Genomic DNA, 10,308 nt, shown 5'->3' on the forward strand with positions numbered 1-10,308 from the left:
AATTGAAGAATTAGAAAAGTATCAACCATTTATTGACATCCAGTACAAACTCATTCTCAAACACTTCTGAAAAAGATGATCCAAAGCAAAACTTAAAGAACCTGCATTTAACATTCTAGCGAGCCGTTTGCATTCTTATACCTGTATAGGTTACTCAGTAGTAAACAAAAAACACATTAAGATCTGCCACATGTTTTTTAGTGATCTGCCTTTGCTGTTCTTTTTTCTGCACTATGTGATTCTCCCTTGGCGTAGTGATGTAGTTTCATTTTAGAGACTCTAAGGGGCTGATGTAGTTTCAATTTATCGGGCCACTGTTTCCTAGTTTCAAATGAGACAGTTATTTGTTTCTTTTACTTGGAAAAAAGCATATATAAGTTTTTAGGTGTTTATCTATAGAAAAACTTAGATAAAGGATCTTCTAAAAATGTTTTAAGTATATAGGAAGATTTCACCTTTTGTGAAAAATTAATTAAAAGACTGTCATTTTAAGACCAATTCAATTTTTCTTTGAGTAAATTACACTCCCCTCCCCTCAAAGATGCTTGAATGATACTCCTCTCCCCTCTTATGTTAAAGTATACACTTCCCTCCTATTATTCAAAACATATTAGAAAATATTTCACTCTCATCCCTTGAGAGAAGCTTGAATTACACTCCCCTCCCCTCTTATATTAAAATCTATGCTTTACTCCCTCAATAATTTTTTTTTTTAATTTCTAATCTAGCAAAAAAAAAATTATCTAACACACTTTGAAGAAAAATAGTATTACAGGTTCATTTTAATATAATCAAAATTTGAATACATATTTTTCGCTATTTTTTATTCATAATTTCATTAACATGTAATTTTAAACCCTATTATTATAAAATATGAAACAACCAAAAATTAAATTAAAATATGTGAAAAATTACTAAAGTCGATTAAGTAATGATTATTTAAATGTGAATTTTATACTCCAAATTATAAAATTAATAACATAATATTTAAATTTAATTATAATTGACATTTAAATTATAAAAAAATGAATTTATGTTTTTTAAATAGTGATTCAAAATTAGTATATATTATAAAAATATTTATTTATGTTAAAATAGATTAAAGTGTAGTGTATATTTAATGATTGGAAAATGTTAACGAGTGCCCCCGGGGCACTCTTTAAGAATAATTGCTTATTTTGTATATTATGAAAATGCATGTAATCAATGTCTTGGAAATTGAAATATTTGACTTTTTAAAGAATAATTGCTTATTTTGGATAGCTTAAAGAGTGCCCCGGGGGCACTCGTTAACAAGACCCTTAATGATTAAGGGAGGGGGTTGAAATTCAAGCATCTCATAAGGGAGGAGAGTATCAATTTTACTTTTCAAGAGAAGGGAGTGTATATTTTAACATAAGAGGGGAGGGGAGTGTAATTCAACCATCTTTGAGGAGAGGGGAGTGTAATTTACTCTTTTTCTTTTCTTCTATATGATTTTCGAAAAGTTTATTCATGCCGACTCGTAGAACACTAAACCAATGTGACTCACATTGGACTGTTAAAGCCAAAAGTACTATGTTTGTGAGTAGTTTATTCATAATGGACTTGTCAAATTGTTTTTGCTACTACTGCACTTTGACATGTTTCAAATCACATTGAGTGGTGAGATGCTGAAATCTTCCAATTGCTCATCTAGAAACTCAATGGCTAGAATTAGTGACCTCAGCATCTCACCACTCAATGTTCATGTTTGTATTACAAATAACTATTACTTTACTTTAGGCAACTGCTGAAATAATAATAACCTGACAATTGAACTATATTTGCAGACTTTTTCTTTTCTTTTGGAATAAGGAAGATTGCATAAGCTAGGTCTCTGCATCCCTATGTTGCTGCATGGACGTTATAAGAGTGTACTAAAACTAGAAAAATGCGGTCATCAATTCAAGTTGGGTGGTTGAAATGGCAGAAGACCTCAAGTATTTTATTTGTTTTTCTATATTAGATGGATCGAACCATTTCTGCAGATGTTGATTGAAGTAGAATTGTAATTTTTTTTCTTCTATTTAATGGTTAAAGCTAAACTTTGCATATACCTCCTTCAATGTTATTCATCCGAAGTTACCTTAACTCCTTTTTAGAGTTCTGATGTGCCATCAGTTTTCGTCAAAAAATAGCTTTAGCTTTCGTTGCATAGTCGATGGCACATGAAACTTGACTTTATTACATCTTCAATTTTATTAGCTATGGCTTAAAATTCAATATCATGAAACTTTACAAGACTTTCAAATATAGATATGTTTCTCATTCCAATACATCTTCAACTGTGAAAAGATGATTGAAGATTTATTTTAGCTTTTAATTTTCATGTCTATTTCTCCGACTTAGTGCTAAAAGAATTTTTCTTGATAAATCCATCAAATGTCATATGGATTGCATTTATCTACATTGAGAAGGAAAGCACCTATTGTATCTGCTGCTTTTTAATCATATGTCTAACATCTCCTAATTTTAATACATTCCTCACATGTAGGTAAAATCCTAACTTAACTAAATTTTTTGCTGTACTATAAATAGATGCAGTGACTTTAAGATCAGAAGAAGGAGTATGGTGTGGAACATGATTACTCTTTTGGATTCTGTAAATTCTTGAGCTTTGGTAACTTGGATGTTTTTTGAGTATTCTGATGCCATGTGCTAGTGCTGCAAATGACAGAATGCTTGTTTGCCTGTAGTGGTGTTTTTTGTGTAGGGGTAGTGCCATTCAGTTGGCTTTTTATTAATGAAGCACGGACATGATACGGGATATCGGATACGATATGTATCTGATACAGTGATACGTCAATTATTGAAAAATATAGCATACGATACGTTTAAGATACGTATATAAAAATTAAAATAAAGTTGTAAACATTAGTTAAAGTCAGAAGTCAGAACACAATCTTGAAAAATAAACAAGTTTTGAAAAATGTTAATTTATCAAAATTTACATGCATCAACTAAAATAGAGAGAGGAGGTAATTAAAGTTAGAGAGTAGTAATTGAAGAGAGGAAAACTAATAATTGAACAGTCATGAGATGTATCTGAGGTGTTTCGGTTTGGCAAACTTTCAAGAATTAAATTTAAATCCAACATCATGATGATACCACATATATTTAGGGAGAATGTAATGTAATATTAAAATTGTGTATTTTTTTAATTGATTTTGTGGATTTGTGCAACTTTAATCAAATTTATTCAATACGTAACTTCAATCGAATTTATTCATTACGCGACTTTATTCAAAGTACGAAAATGTAAACCAAAATGTATCAAAATGCTTGGCATATTAAAAAAACATAAAAAAAGATCCAAAACAATTAGACATTACAAACCATTACATTCAATCATCTTCCTCATCACGCAAGTCAATTGGGTTGTCCTCGACAGTCCCCGCGGCACCTGCTTTCTGTTGAGGACCAAAATAACATGTCCTTCCGCTCCTCCTCAACCTGGAATGGTTGTAAACCGGCACTTTTGAATCGTTTTTTTTAACGGAACCATCACATTCGATTTTGTGCCATGTCACAGTCGATTTAGCTTTCTTCTTTTCACCCTCTTTTTTTAATTGAGCAGCATCGCCCTGTTTATGAGGCATTTCTACACGATGCAAACATCAGATAAAAAATTATGCCACAAATTCCTAACAATTTTTATAATTTCTAACAATTTCTAATAATACCTAACCATTTCTAACAATTCATAACATTTTCTAACAATACCCAACAATTTCTAACACAATTCAATCAAATCATCATAAACATCCAACATCATCAAATCAAAAATCAAAAATCAACAAAACCTTAATGTGTCACAAATTATCCACAAAACCTAACAATTCATTTAAAAAAAAAAAACCAATGCAATATGATTCAAAACACTTACTTGATTTTGTGCTTAAAATTGGCTTTGAATGACTTAAGCTTGGTGAAAATCGTACCTAAGAATCCCAAAACTGCAACAATGAAGTTTTGGAAATTCCTATGCATGTTCTGTTCTTATAACAGAGCATCGGCAGTTAACTGCCAAAGGAACCTCGGTAGTTAACTGTCGTCGGCTCTTTGTCTCTGTAGTTAACTGTTGCCGGGACATTTACGTATTTTACTGGTGTTTTTCAGCCTTTCAACAAGTGTGAACATCAAATTTCAACTAAGGCAGGGGGAAAAGAGTGACCATCCTAGGTCCAAAAATTAAGTTTAAAATTTGGGCCCAAAATATAGAGAATTAAGGGTCCGTCAAGTGGATAAAAAAATACTTGATGGCCTAATTCTTTATTGACCCATTTAGAATTTATCATGTCATGTTACTAAACAAAGATAATCTTGAATGATCTAATGAAAATTGGAATGATGACAAACCTATCAATGAAAATGATAACGTCTTTCATGTGTCAAATATTGACATAGGAATCGATTACCACATCATCTCTTCTTTAGATATCTATAATCCTAGAAATTTGGGTATTTTTTATGCTAAATCAATGACGATTTTAATTGAAAAAGATATCAAATTTCCTATATACGTACTTTCTATATAATTATCATATTCTTGTTTTTTCATAAAGGTGAGTAATGGAGAAACTTTTGAACGAAAATGGTTGGTTTACGCTAAACATATGAATAAAGTATATTGTCTTAATTGTAAATTGTTCACTTCTCAAAATAACAGCCACATGAGTCTTTTAGCAAATGATGAAGTGGATGATTGGAAGGCTTTAAGTGAGATATTCAAAGAACATGAGAATTTTGTTGAACTTATAACTAATATTGAAAGACTACTTGACATCGTCAATATAACAAAAAATGTTTTCCTTTACCTTAGGAAACTGGACGCAACTCGGAAACTTATGATGAATCATGCATCTAAACTACCTTAAGAATCCTTTTGTTTTATTTGAACTTTTTTCCTTGATGAATTATAAAAAGACACGTTGCAACAACATATAAGTCTGAGAAAGACAAATGGTTTGCAACAGATAATTCGTTAAGATGCAGAGGAAATTGGAATTACCTTTCAATGAAACTATCCTTAAAAAGAAAATAAATTGAAATCTGAAGAAAGTTTCTCAAGGAATAAGCTTGATGCGCTGCCGAATTCTCAAACAACTACTCTATTTAAGCAAAAGAAAAACTATCATTCAATTGCGCCAAAATTTTGATCAAATCAAAGCGCAAACAAACTTAAAAAAATTCTTACAAACTTTTATCTTAGAATGTTTTAAGTGTTCAGAAATATTCTTTAGATAGAAATTCATTTCTACTTTTGTTGAAATTAATTTACCACTCATTGAGTCTCAAGTGTTAATGACATGTGATCTTACGTTATTCTTAACATGTTTTCAGTCATTTTCAATAGGTTTTAGCAGGAAAAAGGAAGAGTATTAGAACGATTGTGTAACACCCACACTAAACGTATCTAGTGTTGTAAATTTTATTATATTTCAAAAGTTTTCAAATATATTTTGTCTCTTATTTTTAATTGAAAAATATTTTAGCAGAAAGTATTTAATTCAATTATTTAAAATAAGAATAACTGTGTATCTTTTGTCATTAAAGCTTGTTTAATCTCTATTTTCACTATTGACTTTTTTTTTTTTGATAGAAATGAGGGCGTAAGCCCGAAAACAAGGAAAAACTACATAGAAATTAACCGAGAGGTAGCAATCCCCATAATATCAGCTAAAAGTAAATGTCTAATTTGAGTCGGACATGACTCATATATCTTCAGATTATAATCCAAAGAGCAAGCAATGTTGGCTAAAGCATCTGCACACCGATTGGCCTCTCGATAAGAATGAGAAACAACAACGTTCCAATCCATCTCCAATAAGCGACGAATTTTATTAACCAATTCTCTACCCAAGCGACTATCTATCACACCTTCCTTTATAATCTTCTCCACACTAACACAATCTACATTCAATTCAACTGCTGTATATCCCATCCTTCTCACATATCTCAAACCCTCCAACACTCCCCAAAGCTCCGCCACGAACGCACTACAATCGTCAATGAATTTAGCAAAACCACCAATCCATTCTCCATCACTCCCTCTAATAATACCACCACAACCAGCTATATTTCCACCCTTGCATGCGCCATCCATATTTAACTTCACCCAATTAACTTGTTTTTATCAGACAAAGGTTATTAAAGGTTATTAAGGCTAATTGTTAAGTAACGTACATGTTTTGGTACAATCCTAATTATATGCCTTATATGCTAATAGTCAGGAATAATAACGCCACCCTTTATGGTTATTCTTCCGTTCTTTTTCTGTTGCTCAACGGTTACTTTGAAAAGTCTTGAAAGGTGCTTGTATATATTGTGTTGAGTAGCGCATAAGTTTTACAGAATTTTTAGAAGAAAAGGCTCACGTATCAGAAAGAAAGAAATACTTCCTCCATTCTCTCAAAATCTTTTTATGGGTTACACTTCCTGTTAGATAATACTCTTGCAAGTTCTGATTCCTCGACTTGTCGGGAAGGGTCTGTTAAATCCAGGGGGATTAGCGTTCTATACGCGGAAAATCCTTGAGGACAGTGCGATCAGCACGTCTCAGATCATCTCACTATTTTTGTTTTGCAGGTCTTCGTAGCATTTTCTACAACAATCTCAAGGATACCAACCGAAAGGAGAGCAGGGCAGCCAAGGCTAAGACATTAGCTTCCCAAGCAAATCTGATCCAGAACAACACTAATCAGAAGAAGAGGTATAATAACAAACCTAATCATAAACCTGGTCACAATAAAAATAAGTATGTCCCTCGTGTTACTAATCTCACCTTCAAAAAGGAAGCTGGCCACTGTTATGTATGTGGTAAGAAAGGTCATTACGCACCTCAATGCAGATACCGAAAGAAAGATGAGAATCCTCATGAAGCTAATTTGGCTGAAGGAGATGATGACATTATTGTTGCGGTCATTGCTCAAGCAAACATTGTGACTGATGTGAACAAATGGGTGGTAGACTCTGGAGCTATCCGAAATATATGTGCTACTAGAGATGCCTTCACCTCCTACACTACTGTGGGGGATGGAGAAGAACATGTTTATCTTGGTGACTCTCGAACTGCTGCTGTTTCGGGAAAAGGAAAAGTTATGTTGAAGCTCACATCGGGAAAGACCTTGGCTTTAAGTGATGTCTTACATGTGCCAGAGATAAGGACCAATCTAATTTCAGTTGCTCTTTTGAGCAAGGTTGGGATTAAAGTGTCATTCGAATCTGATAAGATTGTGATGACAAAGAATAATGTATTTGTGGGGAAAGGCTATTGTGACAAGGGACTCTTTGTACTAAACATTGCTAAAGTTATGCATAAGTAGGTTCCTCTTTAAGAGGGATTAGTTTCTTCATTTTCTTATCAGTATTGCAATTAGAATAAGTATGGCTGAAAAGCTTGTTGTCAAATCATGTGATTTCATTTTATTGAATTGAATTCTGTTGTTTGCTTTGTTACTTATATTTGTTCTACATGATTTCAATTGGAGTGTTTGTCTTAATTTTAAAATTGTCATTGTTTTAGTTACTGATGCCAATGCCATGTTATTTTCTCAAGTTTAAAATTGAATTAGTTCTCCTTCGATATACTGTCCCAATATCTATCTATCAAATACATGTTATGGTATTGAGGGATGACAATTTACTTTACTATATAATTTTATCAACTATTCAATTTTTGAAATTGAAATGACTTTCACTACAAGAAATGTTGCATTTTGCCAGGGGCAGAAGCCCTGGCAAAATGCTAAAAGCCTTGGCAACTGGACGTTTGCCAGGGGTTTTGCCAGGAGCAGAATCACCAGCAAATATGCTCATCGCAAATGACCCTGCCAGGGCTTTAGCTCCTGGCAAATTGTGTCTGCATGATTGCAGGCTTTCGCAGACCATGTCAGAATCACATGTCATTTTCAAACCATGCCAGGAACATTGCCAGGGGTTAACCCCTGGCAAAATGCAAACGATTTTTAAAAAAAAAAAACGTTTTTAATTTGTTTAAAAAATCAAAATATTAAAATTTAATAATTAAAATAATTTTAAAAAACGTTTTAAAATTATTTTTTAATTAGATAGATATTTCTTTTAGGGAATGATTATTAGATAGATAGTAGGTATTTTTATTCCTAAAAAAAAAGTAGCCATTTTTATGGCCCAAAATTAATATAATACATACAATCTGAAGCACAACATACATAAAATCTGAAGCACAAAGTGTTTTTTTTTTTTCATTTCTGATAAAAATCAAAATTTGAACAGTCCCCTCAGTTCAGGTCTCCTATAATTTTCTTCCGCACAGAAAAATCTCAGAAGAACGAAAGTTATATCATTTTGTTCATCATCGGAGACTAATATTAACAATTACAAAACCCCTTAACTATAAAACACTCACAAAAACCCACGATTAAATCAATAACTACAAAGCTCGTGAAACAATTAAAAAAATTGATTTGGGAAAATAGAGACCTAAAAAACCAAATTGATAATAAAATTCGAATGAAAAAGTGATAGAATTGGAATGGAGTAGTATTCTATCAACCTGTATTTAAAAGTGATACTAGCTCTCTACCATTGTTAACCTTTAACAAACATATCAGTGACTTATGTTCTTAGTATGTAATGTTCCTTGTTCAGTTGAGAACTACAGCATATACTTGTTGTAGTTTCCAACTTCATCTCAATGTTATAATAGGTTTATGGTTTATAGTTTGGCTCTTTATTTTAACAAACCCAAAAGTAATATATATGGGAAAGTGAATACAATTTCATCTCATGAAACAACATGTGCTTGATAACTGATTATCTAACACATCATAAGAACTATTTTTTAAGTTTTTTTTTTTCGTTTCAAGTTTCAACAACTTAACATTGATCTATACATGTATACATGCTAGAAGACTTCAATTCCAAAATGGTTCATGTGAATGGCACATAAGTTAAACTACATCAAAATTCCATGGTTGAATGAATCAACAAACATAAGACTAATACCTGTTGGACAGCACCTACTCCCAAGTTATCTTTCTTAACACTGCCTGCCATTACAGGATCTGCAATACCCTTCCTAGAGCCACCTAGACCCTCACCTGCATTATCATCAATGTCAGCACAAGAAAGAAATGACAAGCATATAAATGGCATACAACAGTTAGAGCTTGAGTTGGACTCTCTTAAATGAGTTACTCTTAAATGCATTCATCGACTTGAGAGGGAAAACGCTTAAAGAAATTCTAAGCACCTTCTTTCCAGCCCATTTTTGATAAAAGCTTGTGACCAACATTATCAGCCAAAACTTTGGCCCTCTCAGCAGCCTCCTTTGCAGCTTTCATAGCTGCTGCGTCATTACAGTTAGCCAAGAACTTCTCAAGTTCTTCCTCAGGAATATAATCACTCATGTGATGGCCTTTTTTCCTTGAAGCTGAAGCTGCGCTCAAGATAAAGTGATCAAGAGATTATTACATTTACATAAAGAAAATTCACAACTCAACTGTTCAAATAAAATGAATGCAAGTCCAATAAAAACCAGGTAACAATCACCATCAAAAGTTGAACCTTGAAGAGATGGAGGAGGGGGCATCTCATCTTTTGCATGCCTAGGTTGTTTAACTTTTCTTCCTGTGTGGCTTTCTTCATGTAAAACTCCATTAGCGCTAAAGAATTGGCATTTGATGATCCACCGAGCTCATTTGAACAGATAAACAAAACACATGCATCAATAAAATGTTGCATACAAAGATACATGAGGTTTTTGACAACTGAGAGTCCTACACATTCGGATCTTTTCCTTTTAGACGAGTAAATCTCAATTCAACTATACAAATATAATTTCCATCCACTAATCCTTTTGAAAACAACATAATGACAGCTAAAGTATCATAATGACAGCTAAACTGCCATGCTGTATAAGTATCCCTTACCTGAGCTTCCAACTGAAAATGCTTGTCCTGCATATCCAGAACCCCTTGATACGTCAACACTATCATATAAAGGAGAGGCAGGGATTTGGTAACTTGACTGTTGCTGGGACGATCTCTGAGGACCATTTCTTGGTCTGGAAGATGGAATGCTTGTCCCTGCTGAGGATTAAATTGTTCAACATTACAAGCCAAAATAGACTAAACCATGTAAAGAAAAAGATAAAACATAACTCAGGAATGAGAGCCAGGAGACTAATCACAAAATATACTGAAAAAAATATAAAAAACTACAAAAATTTAATTTAGAGAAGAGGTAAAAGATGGAACTCACCAAAAAGAAGAAAAGATATGGGATGGTCGCCGGTCACATTTC

At 32.8% G+C, this 10,308-nt stretch overlaps 1 protein-coding gene and 1 pseudogene across 1 annotated transcript; both read right to left on the reverse strand.

Annotated features, from left to right (window-relative positions):
- Window positions 1–8,276: 8,276 nt before the first annotated feature.
- Window positions 8,277–8,367, reverse strand: LOC146916147 (small nucleolar RNA Z159/U59; annotated as a pseudogene).
- A 468-nt stretch (window positions 8,368–8,835) lies between these two features.
- LOC146916148 (SURP and G-patch domain-containing protein 1-like protein) lies at window positions 8,836–9,759 on the reverse strand. The gene is made up of 3 exons (XM_085716885.1): window positions 9,556–9,759; window positions 9,257–9,442; window positions 8,836–9,104 (listed from the first exon to the last, which is right to left on the reverse strand). Exons 1-3 carry the CDS (start codon window positions 9,593–9,595, stop codon window positions 8,965–8,967), a joined length of 366 nt encoding a protein of 121 aa, XP_085573011.1. The 5' UTR covers window positions 9,596–9,759; the 3' UTR covers window positions 8,836–8,964.
- Window positions 9,760–10,308: the final 549 nt, after the last annotated feature.

This window comes from Medicago sativa, chromosome 6 (genome assembly GCF_051527215.1).
Source record: "Medicago sativa cultivar Bolivia chromosome 6, Bolivia_mono, whole genome shotgun sequence".
Lineage (NCBI taxonomy): Eukaryota > Viridiplantae > Streptophyta > Magnoliopsida > Fabales > Fabaceae > Medicago > Medicago sativa.